This window comes from Chondrus crispus, genomic scaffold (assembly GCF_000350225.1).
Source record: "Chondrus crispus Stackhouse genomic scaffold, scaffold_494, whole genome shotgun sequence".
Classification (NCBI taxonomy): domain Eukaryota; phylum Rhodophyta; class Florideophyceae; order Gigartinales; family Gigartinaceae; genus Chondrus; species Chondrus crispus.
The window spans coordinates 14,662-31,077 of NW_005179400.1; the positions used below are offsets into that span (position 1 = coordinate 14,662).

Genomic DNA, 16,416 nt, shown 5'->3' on the forward strand with positions numbered 1-16,416 from the left:
TGATGTCTGCTTCGAGTTTGTTGATTTCCACCAGTAACTTGTTTGCCGTAATTAGGTTTGAGACCTTGAGGCGTCCAACAGCTTGCTGCAGGAAACTGGCTGCGAAAGAAGCTGGAGGTAGAATACCGTGCCCCAGGAAGTTGAGCGATCCTGCGAGGCCCTGGTAGGCTGTGAGCTCTGTCGCCGTACATGGCGAATCGAACTGTTTGCGTCGCTCCCGAGTGACGGCAAGAGGCTTTATCGTTCCCAGGTATTCCTTCATGCTGATGTGAACTGTTCGATCGTCTTTTTGATGTATGTGCAACCTATTGAATATCAGGTCCCGACCAGTGACGAAACGACCAATCTCAAATCGTTTCAGCATGCTTTCATGGAATTCGTCGATGTCCTTCTGGGATCCAGCCATGAGAAAGTCGTCGACAACTTTGCGAATGGCGAGGAGGATTCCTCCGTCCAGTCGGCGCTTGATGAACAGTTGAGGGAGTCCGGGCACTTCTATAATCCCTTGCCCCGACATCCACCGTTTGACTGCTAGCTGCCAAATTCGACCGGACTCTACGATGCCATAGGCTGGCTTCAGGCGCTTCCAAATCCCTTTGTGCATGGATGTCCAGCCCTTTGGTGGCCTCACGTATATACTGCGAGTTAGCCAACCTCCCTGCATGTACGCACTTTTGACATCGATGGAGCCCAGGATCATTCCGAGAATCGCCGCAATTGACAACACGATGCGGATAATCGGAAATTGCGCTGTTGCGGAGTCCTTGCGGACTTTTTCCTTATCCCGGTCACGATTGCCATGAGGGACGAGCCTACACTTCAACTTTAACTTGTCCGTCTCACCTTCGTGTTTCAACTGAAAGAAGTGATGAGACGAAATCAAGTTTGCATTCGGAGGAAGCCGGCTGATGTGGAGTTCTTCGTAAGCGCCATCGTAATTCTCCTTCTCCTTCGCAATGGACTTATCGATCACCCACTGGGGGACGAATTGGAGTTGATGTTCTGACAGAGGTTTGTCCCCGAGGACCTCTCTTGCTCTTTGTACGATCTCTTGTTCTGAAGTCTTGAGGGAGCAGGGAAAGTCTGGGGGCAACATAATCGGTACATTTCCGGCATCCTTCGAGGGTTGCGGAGGTTTGTACTCTTTGGTAATGTCGCTCTGGTGTGAAATTCCTCTTTCCTTTCTCCTTCCAAAGAGAGAGTGTGAGAACAACAGGGAAGAGTTTCCAACATCAACAGCAGGCTGCTCGAAACTGGAGCGCCGTCGCCGTGAGGGGTTTCCTGCAAATAGAGTTAGGGAATTTGGATGTTTAGCCCACAGAGCGTGCTCCTTTTCAAAGAAATCTAAGGCATCCACAGTGTCCGAAATTCCTCTGTCCTCCAGTTCTGTTGTATCCAAGTCAGGTACGGCTGGCTGGATGGCTTCCTCAGTCTCGTATTCCGGTGTGAATTTGATTCTTGCCCTCGGTTCGTCGGCTTCAGCATTCCACGGGAACATCTCCGGCAATGGAGAGTCTTCTCCGAGAATATCGCTTGGGACTTCTGGCGGTGCAGCCGGGTCTACTCCTGTGAACTCGTCTTCTTCCACTATAGAGTGTAGCATAACCCCCTCCCCGGGGGCTTTATTTTAGATTAGATCAACTCCGAATCGGATCGGGTACTGTAGGGCTCGATGCTCTACAGTACCACCACGTGTACCCCCAAGTACAAGGGGCGCACGTGTACACGTGTACGCGCGGGACCGAAGAGCGCGCACACACGTGTACTGTCAGCCCCGATGGCTGACAGTATTACAGTGTCGACCGACCGCTACAGTACGTCGCTACAGTACATCGGTACTGTACTATTATGATATGTTATTATGTACATTAAATATGGAGCGGACCGGCGGCGGCGAAAGGCGACAAAGACGGACTGGTCGACGACCGACCGCCGGGGAGCCGACGCCCGCTTATTTTAACCGCGCGCCTTCGCCTTCGCGCGCGTTAGACGACACCGAGTGCGGGTAGAGGACGCGCGACGCACGCCCACGAGCCGGATCCACCTCCGCCCGTCGGTACTGGATCGTTACCCAGTACCGCACCGGGGCGTCGAGGCGTCGATCTGCTCGCGCGTGCGCGCGTCCTGCCCCGATCCCGCTCTACCACGCTACCCGGGCCCGTGCTCCGGATCCATAGCGGGTGTCCGTCTTCCCTTGTCTTTTCCCTCTCGAGGGTCTCCGCAAGAACTGAGTATACACCCCTCTCTGTTGGGGGTGTTTATACTACATAGAGGACGAGCGTGGAAAAACATAGTTCATTTTGTCAAGTTCTTGCAGGAGAGAAGACCTCGGCGCGACTCGCACATCCTCGAAGGCTGCCCGGATTGGCACACCGTTGTGGCTAGGTTTGCTCGAGATTGAAACTGAATGTGGTTCTAGTTCTCGAACATATCCTTTCTCCCATTTCCCGAACTTCAGGCCTTTCTTGAAGTAATATACTGGAGTGTTTCTCTGAAGCAGGGATGGATCAACGGTGCGAGTATTCCTTGTCGTCTCTAGGAGCTGAAGCGCACGACGGGCCACTTACTCTTCGTGTGCAGCTATCAGCTCCTGTCTCACTCGAGACTGCGGAAAACCCCCCAGCGAAGGACTGTAGCCCCTGGATAGCCCGAAGCTGCTCAGCATCTTGTTGCCGTATAGAATGTTGCTTATGAACGTCGCTCGCAACACAACATCATGCCGTCCTGTAGCGGCTCCTCGTTCTTGGGCGAAGTACTCGGCGTCTCTGATGAAACGTTCTGCGATTAGACGAATCACTGCGTTTTTTCTTTCGACAATCCCGAGCTTATTATGGCGACGAGACGGACGAGCTTCGAATCTGGCGCCAATGTAAGCGATGAACTCTTTGAACCTCCGGTTGTTGAACTCCTGGTCTGCTGATACAAGTTCAGGGGCTCCATGGACGTTGCACCATTGTGCCTCGAACTCCTTCGTGGCGAGGTCCATCTCCCTGGAGTCCAGGAGGGCGGTCCCCGAGAATCCGGTGTGCACCTCGACCAGATGGAGTATCGGCTTCTTGCAGAGCTCGACAATGTACATGAAGTCGATCTGGACGTTGCTGTTGAAGTAGGCAAGGATCTTGCTAAAAGAGAACTTGCGAGAGATCAGTGGTCTCCCCGTAGATTTGCAAGAAGTGCACTTGCTTACGACGGTGCTCAGGGCTTGCCGCAGAATTGGAGTAAGAACTCCGCCTCTTTTGCAAAGCGTCAACATGTCCTGCAAAGGTAGATGGCTGAACCCATGAAGCCGGACGGCAAATTGTTTGGAAACCCTGCCATCCGAGAACCTCTCCCTCTTCAACGCTGATCGATCACCCTTTTTCACAAAAAGGGTCCGATACGTGGCAAAGTACGCCTTAAACGTTGACGTCTTGGATGGGACAATGAAGAGGTATGTTCTCTTGGCGTCCTTGTCTTCCAAAGAGACGGGTTCGCTGTACGTCTGCAGCGTTAGCTGCTTCTTGAAGTGCCGCGAACCCCTGCGGAAATTACGAGAAGGTTCTCCGGACCCAGCAAACGAGATTGGTGAAGGATCTCGTTGCCGAGTAACAGGAAGCCGTTACCGGGTGTCAAATAGAACGGAATCTTGGCTTCCTGTCCGAAGACATCCTTGACCGGCATATCCCATATGGCGATGGTAAGTTCCGCTTCGCTGCAGTGCATGCCATACCCGTGGAAGAAAGGGTCGCAGTCCAAAAGTCGCAGCTCGAAGGAGATACCGAGAGCAAGGCACAACGCCGCCGCAGCTTCGATCCCTCCGACGCTGCGTGGACATCCGACGTCCAGAATCGGGTTAACGTCTTCGAGACCCGTTCTGACGTCAGACACGGCTCCACGATCCGACATAAGGCTTAGTTGTTTCCTTGTCCGGAGCTGGAGCCTGGGCGAAAAAAATTCTTTTGCTGCCTTTGTCCCTGGGAAGAAGTCATTTGGGTCGGATTGGGACGACGCTTCGTCATGGTGTATTTGCTGGGAAATTTGCAACGCAGATCTCCAGCATAGTGGTCTTCATCGCTGCAGTCAAAGCAGACTTGCCTGCGAAGGTTGGGGGGAAGAAGGGACTTCTCACTTGGTCCACCTTCCCCTCGACCTCTCTTTCAACGACGCGTCTTCTTGTTGCTGTCGTCCTTTGCATGCCTGTTTTCACCTCGAGCACCCACTTTGCGATCGGACCTGTATCCAACTGAAAATAGGGCTTGCTGCACGTTGCCTTGGACCAGAGATTCTACTTCTCTCATGTTCATCGACGAAGAAGAGCTGATCGCCGTGAGAGTGAGGTTCCCAAGAACGGAAACGGCGTCATCAAGATTGAGTCGACAGGCTTGCTTTTTTGAAAGAATCCTTGACTCGACTGAGGCGTCAGAGGATTTGGTTGCCGTCGGGATAACAATGCGTTCCAAGCATTCGGCGAACTTGTTAGACTCTGAAATAGCTCCTCGGCGATACTTTTTCATGACCGGCAACAACCCGTCCGCACCTTTAGACTGATTGTAGGAGAGCGGACCATGCAGATCCTCCAAAACTTGGTACTTCTGCTTCAAGTCTTCTACATCCTTCAAAAAGCTTCGGGGGACTTGCACGGTGTCTTGAGAGTCACTATTGTGACATTTTTCTCGATTTTCCGCAAGGGCAATTACCTGAAGCTTTGCGTTGGTAAGCGTACCCTCCTCCAAGTTTGCATTATTGAGGAGAGTGATTGCCAACACCTCGGCGATTTGCGAGCCGCTAGTTACATTTGAATGGATGAGGTGTTCGGCTGCAAGACCACGGAATCTTGAAACAAAAACGGAGAGATCTTCATTTTTCTTTCTGCGACACGTCATGAACTTGTTATAAGAGTCGATTAAACGGATTACGACTGCAATGGGAGGATCGACGGCGATCAACTCCACAATGTCAGTCACAGCCGCGATCTGGTCCTCTTGCTTGCAGTCAATGATCTTCTTGGCCTGAGCTTCATCATCGATAGATTGTTGAGCGCTCAGAAGGCCGCGGTCGTACAAGACGCGCCCAAGTGTGGCAAAGATTGTCTTGTAGACCCGATCAGGGCCCGAAAAAGCGGAGTGCTTGATAAGATCCACCCAGCGGTAGACCTTCTTGCGCCAATCCTGAAGATCACCATTCGGTTGAAAGAATGGGGGATCTAAGCGCGAGCGCAGGTCTTTCTTTTCGTTCAACCCTGGGCCCATAACTATGGTTGCGGTTGGTGCCGGCTCGTAGTATCCGCGCGTCGCGCAGCGATAGAGCGAACGAGGGGGGAACGTTAGTCGCGAGAGAGGGATGTGGCGCGGCGAAGAAGGAAGGGCACAATGTCCCCCGGGGTTGTAGCCTGCTCTGCCGCCCGGTGCGCCGACCAATTCTGGTCGGCGCTATTTCAATAAAATTGTACACCTAAAATATCCGTCGGCAGCGCCTGTCGCCGCCGGCGCTTTAGCCCGCACACGTGGCCTATTACCACGTGGCCCAACTACAACAGCACATATGTGTACTGTAATGCCGGTGCAGTCTTCAGAATCCTCAGATTTATTCAGATTCTACAATCTCAAGCCAATACTGTACTACTGTACACTGTAGAGCAACAGCCCAGTCGTCTACCCTTCGAAGGGTACAGAATTTGAGCTCAGCATGATCTCTCATTGCATCTTCACCCAATCCGGCGGCAGATACAGTACCGTTGGTACGGTTTCTGAATGGTAACGTCATCAAGCCCTCAACGTACGAGGATAAACTGACGACGAAGCTAACTTCACTCAACTGCACCACCCAAGTCGAATCTTCGCCTAAGAAATACCGCCTTGGCGCCGCCTCTCATCAGGACAACTGATAGTTCTGCAGTGAATTGCTTTCAATTTCGCGTCACGCGCGAGTCTTATTCAGCCTACTATTTGTCCCATACCAATCACAGGCACACCGTACTCCACTCCACTGCTTTTATCGCACTCTCTCAGGCCTAACTTTTCAGACGAATCACTTCACGGTGTCGTGGTTCAATGTATTACCACCTGAAGGACCGAAACCAGACCGTCAAGATGAAATCAGGCGTACGAGTCCCAAATCTATCTTTGACAAAGAAAGGCTCTCATGTCTCACCTTTTTCCCAGCTTCATTTGCCACTCGTACGTCTGCATCGAATTTCCGCGTTTCTGTATCCAGCGCGAATCCCGTCACGCCACGCTAGAGACACCTATTCCGTTCGAAAGCGTGCTTCATGTTGCCTTCAAACCCCGAAAACCCCCAGAACAGTTGGTGTTGCTGGCGCAGGAATCGGAGGACTTGCAACAGCGTTATGCCTTTTGCAAACTCCCGGCACTGGGGTCGAACACGTTTCAATTTTCGAACCGCGAGAAACCTTGGATACCGGCCTAGGAGGATTGCTAAATATCAATGGCGGCGCGGCAGTGCTGGCGAAGTACTACGACACCGACATTTGGAAAATTGGCAACGAAACCAAAACTGTTGTCGCAAGAGACACAAATGAATCCCTCATTTTTCAAGTCGACGTCCAAAAGCAGCTTGATAAGATGCCGGCAGAGAAAGATCTCCTTTCCAAAAATGGCCGTCCTGCCTTCATGTCTGTCATGCGAGATACCTTACAAGAGCTTTTGTATGAGTCTGTGCGATCAAATGCTGTATCGATACATCGAGGATCAGAGTATAAAGTGCTCGGTGTCGACACCGATGGTGAAAGCCCTTTTTTTGTTCTACCAAACGGTAGAAGAAGTGCCAACTTTGATCTTGTGGTTGGTGCAGATGGTATTCGTTCAAATGTGCGGCCTTTTGTGACAGGGACCGAAGAGGCACCCGAATACAGCGGTATACGGGTCCAGTGGGCCATAAACCCTCCTGGAAGCTGTTCTCTGAATGCCCACCTTTTAGAGCAGTACTTTGGCAACGGGGGATACGCTTTACGCTACGCCGCCGGTTTAGAGAGCTCTCTCACGGAAGCCATTGCGTTTTCGTTTCGAGCAAAGCAAGGAAGCGCTGAGAATATTTTATACCGTACAGAGAGTTCCGTCCAACAGGATATGGAAAGGCGTTTAGAGAAATGCGGCATGCCCCAGGTAATATTTGATGTTTTTGCGAAGAGCACTAGATTTATCGAAACATCAGTCTATTACCACAAATCACTGCAGTCATGGTCAAGGGGATGTTGCACACTGGTCGGTGACTCAGGTAAGTACCGGCAAAAACGGTAGCTTTGACTACTGGGCGGTAGCGACATCAAGGTTCTTCCTTCCTGTATGAGTCTGTAGAACTCTTATTTTTCTAACAATTGACATCTGATTACGGCTTGTAGCTCATGCGATGCCCCCATTCTTGGGTCAAGGAGCCAATCAAGCAATTCAGGACGCGCATACACTTGCTCGGGCACTTGCCGACATAGGAACACTTAACTCTAACCTCTCGCAAGCCCTACAACAATATGAGTCCATGCGTCGAGGGCCGACGACTGCACTCATGCAAAGCAGTCGCCTAATAGGTCTACTGGAAACTCAAGGAGGACCAATCGGCACGAAATTGCGAGATACTCTTTTTCGCGTTGCTGGACAGACTGGTGCTGTTGCGCAGACATTTGTTCAGTCTGCAACACCTCGCATTCCGCGGCAAGGCGTGAAGTAGCGTCATGCTTTGACCTGCATCGTGGGAGTGATGTTGACATCTCTGACATCAGATGAACCTTGCGAACTGCTCCTTCCCAAAATTCGCCCATAAATGTTTTAATAGCGCTCGGCAAGCGTGCAATCGTCCCTTAGTGGAAAAATTTCACACCCAGTCCGTCTTTAATGGAGAAACCTACGCGTTCAACTACAACTCGTCCTTCGCTGTGTCCTCAGGAGGTGTGCAAGGCCCTTTGGCATCGCAAGTTCCTACACGCGACGTCTGAATCGTTAAATCTACCGTCGCACCCGCAAGGCGCTCGTAAATTTCTTCCGTCATACGACTGGCAGCATCGTCGTACTCTTCCCACTCGCTAATAATCCGTTTTGCGCTTTCAAGCTTAGGCTCTTTCGTCATCGGATTGTTGCACAGGTCGATCGTCTTTGCGGTTTTCTTGCTCTCATCGTCACACCAGCTCTCACACCACAGCCACTCGGCGGGCAGGTCAAAAATTGGTACACTTGCGCCTGCACCAAGCGAGCCAGCTGAGGCATAATTTGGCAAATCCTGATCCAAATTGGACAATGAATTCGGGTCTGCACTGAGGCTCTGATAAATATACCGAAGAGTGTCTCCTGCAGCTGTCTCTCTGAAGCGCGCAAGATCAACAACGTATAATGCCGAAATTCGATACTTTGCGCCGCGCAACGTTTCCTTCCAAAATCCTTGCTTCCAAAATCGGTATCCTTCTACCTCTTTTCTCGAATCACAAAATGGGACGTATCCATATGGCGCTCCTTCTAAGTCGATATCCATCAGCTCTGCAAGATCACCGCGAGCCACTTGATCTGAGTCAACGAATATGACTCTACTGACGTCTAGAGGAAAGAGAACATCAAGGAACAGGATCTTGTAAGCCCAGATGATCCTTTGCTTCTCCGTTTGTGCTCGCAGCCATCCAGGCCATTTGTACGTTACCATACCAACCTCACATCCTAGCTGTTTCGCAAACAGCGGTAGCATTTTCTTGAAGGACGGAGACAAATAGTTTTCCAGTAGCCAAAACTTCACAGGCCTGCTCGCATGTCTCGTTACACTCGACATCATGATTTTCAAGAATCGCTCATACAGATGCCCCGATGCAACTGAAAATACGTGAATATAACCACCGTCCCTTTCCAAAATGCGCACTGGTGAGGATTTCGGCGCCGTAACCTTGTACATGGAAGATATGCTCGTCTTCAACCGCTCTGTGAGGCTCTTCGTATCTCCCTTTATCCTGTTCGGGTCCAAGACGGACATATTTTCCATCCCTGGCTTCCGTTCAACGCGTAGCAGTATGCCCCCGGCCCCGCTTAGAGATGCAACAAGAATCGGAACTCGACCTTCGCTGTCGACAGTGTAAATCGACTTCACCATACCAGTATACATTTCCATGATTCTCAAGGAAAAGATCTCAGCGCTCGGACCAGGGGCCAAACGTAAGAACCAACGCCCTGGAGTTGGCACTTTCAACTGAAAATATCCCAGATTTGCCATGACAAGAGTATCCACGGAGATTCCGTTCCCATTCTCTAGAATGAGTTTCAACCCCTGTGGTGGTTTGTCGTCTTCGTCAATGCACGAGCCTTCTACGATTAAGCTCTTGATTTCGTATTCAGCGTGAAGTCTCTTTGCTCCACTTGTAGGTAGCAAAACGTTATCCATGTCATAGTTCGTTGAATACGATGAGACAAACCAGGGTCTCGGCGGAATGACCGCAAAGGTCAGTACCCTCGCGATGGGCAAGCGACGAAATAAAGCCGTCAGACGATTTGCAATTCCACCAACCGCGTCTGAAGTCTGAGGGATGCCGAGAACAAATTTTGAGTATGTTGACGAAACATGATGCTTCATCTGCATTTGCTTTTCTAACGGGACAATCGCCAACGTCATAAACATATCCTTTCGGCCATACACTTCTCGCATAGCCATCAACAAACTTGAGAGAATGTACGGACGTTGACCGATCGGATTGACCACAGCGGAGATTCGAAGGGCTGTATCTGCCTGTCGCTTTTGATCGCCTTCAGAGGAGAACATGTACTCGGAGAGGTTGCTAGAGGACACAGCATTCGCAAAGTCACCAAAGTCCACATGACCAGTGCCTGCGGCACTACTCTGCTGTGAGGTGCACGCTTGAGCAACATCCTTCATGAGCATCGACCGAATCAGCTCAGTGTCAGCAGAACGTTGTGCCGGCGGCATGTCTTTATACTCCGACGCAACTTCGGTTTTCAGCTCACCGAGAGACGGTGCTTTGGAAAAGGGTAAGATTCTACCGTTGATCACAAAAACAATATCAGCCAAGCCGTCTCCATTTGATGAAGCTTCTAATGCCTTCCTGTGCAGAAGTAGCTCTGGATTGATTAAAGCAAACCTTGACCTTGTTCTCTCTGCAAATTTAGACTTCGCAAGCTGATTCATAAGAGATGATGCAGACTTGAACTCGGTCGAAGATTGGTCTGATGCAACCAACCAAACTGTAATCATAGGTTCTCTTTTCACGTTCCCTGACGAAACGGATTGCTCGTATCGCAGCTCTTCAAGCTCGTGCCTCACGGAAAACAGCACTGTCCCCGATATTCGCGTGAGCTCTCCTTTCGTCTTGATCTGAGATACTCTCTCATCCCCAGCTTTCATCTCCTCACTCAAGCTCTCCACAACGATCAATGACGAGTCTGCTTCAACCCAACCCCCAATCTTGGAGTCGACCAAGTCGCTCTCTAGGGAGGAAGAGCCCAATAACGCAGAAATTCGTTCTTGTTCGACAATAGCGATGCGGATGACATCAGCGGAAATATCCTTTAGGACAATCCCATTGAATATCCCAAGCATGGAAAACAACTTTGAGTCGTTTTCTTTCGAACGGTCTTTCGCACGACTCGCGTTTGCCAACAAGCCATTTTCCTCCGCAAAAGTCCGAGCTTCGTCTAATATGCCCCCAATCTCTTCATCTCCATCCAAGGTCTCTCTTGCAGATCCATAGCCACCCTCGATTTCTGGAGCGATTTGCTTGAAGGCTAGCTCTACAACCTGTTCCGATAGTTCAACCTGCTGATATCCGCCGCCCATGTATTGTAGTATTTGCTGGATCATTTGCAAAAAGCGAAATCCTGTTTTTCGCCCCTTCATGCGCAAGAAATAATGGAACGTTGCAGTGATTAGAGAAGATACTTGCCCATTGGGAATGAGAGCCATGCCGACATGAATTGGCAAATCAGCATGCACGACAGACTGCGGGATTCCGGTATATGGAAATTGTTGCGGGTCACCTGGATCAAGCAAGATTGTGAGTGAAAGATGATGAGCTTTCACCTTTACAAGCTGGAGGTGATCCTCATCAGATCCCTTGTCACTTCTTGTTCTCTTGACTTCTGTCTTGAACCCCATGACATCATCCTCACTTCGCACATTCAATGGCTTCCACTTGCGATAACGAGAGTCTTTCAGCAAGTCATTAACCCATACCAATGAAGATTTCAACGAGTTTTGCACGTCCAGATTCACACGGAGACGATTGCTGCTGTCAGATGATGGTCCGGAGGTTTGGATAGGAATCCGGTGTTCGCCATTCTCCTCTGATAGCATCCTTAGTTTCATTTCTGCGACTGATGTGACCGACAGGCACCGCAGAAGCTCCTCTGTGCCCTGCGTCAGCGACCCAACGTCGAAGGACCGATCATTGATAAAAAGGCAGTCATTCTCACCAAATTGCTCACGAAAACGACGAACAGCCGCCAGCACCCGTTTCTCTTCAGTTTTATCGTATGATTCCTGATCTGTAAACCTGTTGGAGCTAAGAACTGAAGGTGTGTCTTCAGTGAAAGCCTGCAAACGCTTGAGAGCATCATCAAGATCACCTTTGTCGCTCCTGGTTAAAAACCGAAATGCTTGTAATCCCGTGTACTCCTCAGACGCATTTGAGTTTGCCTCCGACCACTCGTATTCATCATTTTCGAATTCCGGGGCGGGGGAATCGCACGCCGTCTCGCCATAACGGCAGTCCTGAAAAAGCTTCGTAGAGAACACTCGATCATCAATGACTTTATATTCTGTGTTTTTGAGAGCTGCTTGTACGGTAAAGCCTTGGAGGCTCGGACGCAGGTCATCACTCTCGGGATTCATCCGTGATGGAAGCCAAAACCGTAGGAGAAAGTGATATTCACAGTGCCCAACCACATCTTCAACTTCGCGGAGCCATGATGCAAATTCCTTTGAATCCAAATCAGCGTATATGACTATCTTGGGTTTCAGTTCGTAGTTGCATTTCTCTGACATGAATACTTCGCCCGACAACGGGATAGAGGTTGAGAGACTTCCACTAAGATTTGGGGATTCGATGGAGGTACACGTTTCGCATTTGGCGATTTGTGATGCCTGCAACAAGAGCGTAGCCCTAGTGCCAGATGCATGCACCTTAACCGCAAAGACTTTCAGGTCTTCAAACGAGGAGCCCAATTCTGATGACGGATTAGTGGAATCGATGAATATGTTCAAAGTCTCGTTCGCAATCGTATAGTGGAGATAAACAAGAGGAGAAAACTCCCGTGTATGTAGGACCCAATCGAAAGTGTTCAAAACAAATGAATGTTTTGTGCCTACTATTTGAGATGAAAGAAATCCACGAGCAGCTTCGCATTCCTCGGAGCGTGTGCTGTCGGCGGAGTGCTCATTTCGGCGTTCAAGTACGGGAGTCTCTACGTGAGAAACAAGACGGTTCAGAAAAGTGATAGCTTGTGCATTACCCAAGTTCTATGTGAAGAAAACACAAAACAATCAGCGTTAGTTGCAGGTATTTGTTGTACAGAAATGGCAGTTGCCTGGGTGGAGGGAAATACATACATTCACTATCCACGTCGTGGCCTCTGCGGAACACGATGTCTCCGTCCACGATGAGTGAAGACCAATCTCTACGGAACTCGACGAAGCCTGGGGACATGCCGAAAGAAAGAAGAGCAAGGTTACAACAATTCTAGTGAAAAAGACGAACCGTAGCCTGACTGTTGAAAACATGATGATCTTTGCTTCGAACCAAATTGCTGTTGCGCGAAAGACCTCTAGATGTTGTTGTGCGCAGGTATTATCGCAGAACACGGCTCATCAGCGATGCAATTGGATCTGACCCTAGACATACACCTACGCCTGCAAGGGTGCAGACATTCTTTGACGATGGGTAAGTTCTCGGCAAAGATAGATGAAGTGAATACCGTAGTCGGTTCTCCACAGTCGTACTGTACTGTCGAATATCCCTACTACGTATTCAGTTGATCGGTATACAGTGGGTCCTACGTATTAGTGCCGCTTTTGTTTGTGCCACCCTCCCAATAGTGCAGGCCCAGACGCACGAACAGGAAAAGTGCCACGTGTCATACGGTTCTGGCTGTTATGCTACCAGTAACGCCATAGATGTTTTGGAGACGGTTCAGGTGGTGAGAATCCGCCTGAAATGCAATCAAGTGATGAAGATGAAAGCGCAGAAAATGAAATAGAGAAAAAGACTAACCCCATGTCGTCGAGATCGCGAAATTATTTGGAGAGCTGGAACTTTTGGCGACTGAGTGCCAAGTTCCAGACTCTCTATCGCATCTAAGGTTGACAAAGCGTGCATTTCTCACCGCGAAACACAGCAGAGAACCAACACGGAGCAGGCAGACGTTAATGACAGCTCTCCCCTCCCAACACCAACTAAATTTTTGCACTCCTGCACGGAGGTAAATTCGACCATAAGGAAAGAAACAATGCACAGCGGCTCATGCCCCAGATCCTAAAAAACAGTTCCGATCTCTAGTTAGAGATTCCTCAATGGCGCTGCTTAACAATGGGCGGGAGATGTAGCGATTTCAGGCAGCGTACCTTAAACTAACCTAGCGACGTACGTGAAGGCACTCCTTGACAACCACCCCAAACACTTTCTGGAGGCGACTTCGGTTCAAACTTGGACGTGGCGTCTTAAAGGATTGTACAGCACGCGCCGGGCGACGATCCAGGCGTTTGTCCGCCCCTCCTTCACTTGGGAAGTGGGTCCCAAGCCGACAGCAAAGCTTCATCTAAGACATCCTTCAGGCCTTACTAAGTGAGTGCACAGCCTTTTACAGTAGCCCTCCTCAGAGGTCCTGCCTTGTGCCGTCACGTCCCCTCCCAAAGTCAAAAGTAGTAAAAGGAAGAGTACAACTCTATTGTGTTCCACACCTCGACGGTCGGACGAGGTTCCGGCGATGACGGCCCCTGCAAAGGCAGGGCCTGACGCGTATGACGTTCGAGCTGGTGGTGTTGGACCAACCAATGGCCACTATGTGGCTCCGGTTCTACTGTAGTCGGGACCTACAAGGGTGAGCGCAATCTAGAAGCCTCAGTAAACTATCAGCCTTTCTTCAACTGCTCTACTTGAAATCTGGATCGACAAAAAACGGCAACTGAACAGCGACTGTTCTGCAAACTGGATGACTCTCATTGCGGTAGATAGACTAGCGTTCCGTAAAGCCAAGTGATACATGCGAAATCGAAGAACATTGAACAGCATTTTATTACTAGTGAGTGTCTCCTCACCGCTGCACACACCCGAGGCCTCACTATTATCCACTTTGTCAGAAAAACCCCAGAAGCTTTCATTCATCAGGACCACTTGCCACTGACAAATCTTACTGATGGTTCAAAGGTAAGAAGGGGCACCCCATTGACCAAATATCTTTCAAACCGTGCTCTGGACAACTCGCAGATAGGCTCTCCGCTGTAGATTGACATCTCCCTCAATCCTAGTCGAAGCACTTTTCGATCGTCTTTCCGTCTGTCTTGTGATATTTCTGCACATGCTCTCTCTTCTTCACTGTCCCAGCGCGCGTAGAAAGATGTGCCAATGGCACATTGCGGCCACAGACTCTACACATCACGGCCGCCGTGCTCGGGACTTACGCGGAGAAGAATATTGGCGTTGAGTCGGAGCGGACGGAAAGGATCTAAATGTGAAGGCACAAACGTATTGCTCAGGACAGTGCGGTTCTTTAAGACTGCGTTGTTCTTTAAGACTGACATTTCTATTGATCTGGCTTATCAGCGAGCGCACTCAGAGGGGCGATCTTGCAGTTTTTCCAGATCTGACTCCGCGATCGCCTTGTGCATACGCAACCTCTCTCAACGCGCTCTACGACAACGAGCACAAAAGATTTTATTGGAAAATCACAAGGGCGACGGAAAGAGCACGCAACATTGATTCCAGGATTGGGGAGAACATGTTGCGCAGCGAACAGCCTATCTACGAGTCGTCCAGAGCGCGCTGTGAGAGGGATTTGGTCAATGAGGTGCAACTTCTCACCTTTGATGTGAGCCATCGATACGTTTTGCTTGTGGCAAATGGTCCTGATGAATGGAGGCTTCCGGGATTTCTTTCTGACACGGTAGATGTCACCCCGATACCGGATGTGTGCAGCGCTGCTAAGACAGTCATTGGTATAGAATTTCCGTTCGTTGTTCTTCGACATTGTCACTTTGAGGAGTGGTCCGTTGAAACCGATGAAGGTTTAGACGCGGGAAGCCGCGGTATTCTTGTTGTTGAGTGCCATGAGAAATCTGAACGAGTGCCTTCTGGATGTATTTGGGTGGCCATCACCGATAATCACGGGGCGGGTGTCGTCCATGTCTCGCACTCGGAGAAAGGAGCAGAGCAAGCCATTCGGCGAGAACTGATACAGGCCACAGCCAACGTTTCGCCGCCTCAACGGGTGCCTTGGGCCTCTGTCGAATGGCATCATGAAACGTTTCGAAAAGTGCGCGAAATCTTGCGTGGACACAATTTGCATGTGATAGGGGATCTAGTTCAGATCCGTACGTCATACAGAGGAGCCGTGTTAAAGATCAAGACGAACGAGAGTGATTACTACCTAAAATGCAGCCCATTCACGTCGAACGATGCTGGAGTCACGTCGATAATGTCAAGCGTTGCTCCTGATCTTGTCGCCAAGCCGTTGTTTGCAGACGTGAAAAGTCGTCAAATGATCTTAGCCGACCATGGTGACGAGACTGGCCTGCTTAGATTGAAACTTGAAGGGCGTAAGCAGGTGATGAGAGATTTGGCGCGTCTGCACCGCGCAAGCACAAATGTGTTGCCCGATTTGTTGCAGGCCGGGCTACCATGTTATTCGGCGCTGTGGATGCGTGAGAACTTGACCTCTCTTTTTCAGTCTCAGGAGCTTTTGTCTGTGCGTGAAACGGAACCAAGCCAGAAGCTGTCCAACATCAAGGTCAAGCTGCAAGACGACCTGACGGAACTTATTGGTTGGGAAATGCCTAATTGTTTGGTACACAATGACGTGTTGGAAGGGAACCTAACCAGGAAGAGCGCCGATGAGAGTCCAGGGTTCCGGTTTTTTGACTTTGACAGCTCTTTCGCAAGCCACCCTTTGTTTGATGTGCAGTGGTTCGGCCGGGAGTTGCTGGAGGTCTATGCACAGGAAATGGACATAGCTGACATTGATGGATTGTGTAGCGTGAGGGCGAAAGCCTTTTATCTTTCAGATCTCGTGCAAGCATATAGATACTTGGACATGGCTAGGGAAGCAGAAGACGGTGCCCCCCGGGAAGACGCTCTTGAGTGGCTAGAGAAAAGTGTTCGTGCCTTGCTGAGCTGACCGACGAAGGAAAGGGTGACCACGTATTTTTGGGCTCAGCTAGCGTGTACGACGTTGTAGTCTGGGACGAACGGCTCTGCAGTTGGCATCAACTGTATGCGCGTCATAATGAGTA

At 50.1% G+C, this 16,416-nt stretch overlaps 4 protein-coding genes; 3 read left to right on the forward strand and 1 right to left on the reverse strand.

The window, feature by feature from the left end:
• Positions 1–7,753: 7,753 nt before the first annotated feature.
• CHC_T00008565001 (UDP-glucose:glycoprotein glucosyltransferase, family GT24) lies at positions 7,754–11,958 on the reverse strand. XM_005719369.1 is given in 2 exon segments: positions 7,754–7,845; positions 7,846–11,958. The coding sequence occupies 1 exon segment, from the start codon at positions 11,956–11,958 to the stop codon at positions 7,846–7,848; it is 4,113 nt and encodes a 1,370-aa protein (XP_005719426.1). The 3' UTR covers positions 7,754–7,845.
• A 783-nt stretch (positions 11,959–12,741) lies between these two features.
• CHC_T00000322001 (hypothetical protein) lies at positions 12,742–12,948 on the forward strand. The gene has a single exon (XM_005719370.1). It carries the CDS (start codon positions 12,742–12,744, stop codon positions 12,946–12,948), a length of 207 nt encoding a protein of 68 aa, XP_005719427.1.
• Positions 12,949–14,533: 1,585 nt separating this feature from the next.
• On the forward strand, positions 14,534–14,887 carry CHC_T00000323001 (hypothetical protein). Its single transcript, XM_005719371.1, has one exon. It carries the CDS (start codon positions 14,534–14,536, stop codon positions 14,885–14,887), a length of 354 nt encoding a protein of 117 aa, XP_005719428.1.
• Positions 14,888–14,906: 19 nt separating this feature from the next.
• On the forward strand, positions 14,907–16,301 carry CHC_T00000324001 (hypothetical protein). Its single transcript, XM_005719372.1, has one exon. The coding sequence runs from the start codon at positions 14,907–14,909 to the stop codon at positions 16,299–16,301; it is 1,395 nt and encodes a 464-aa protein (XP_005719429.1).
• The last annotated feature ends 115 nt before the right edge of the window (positions 16,302–16,416 follow it).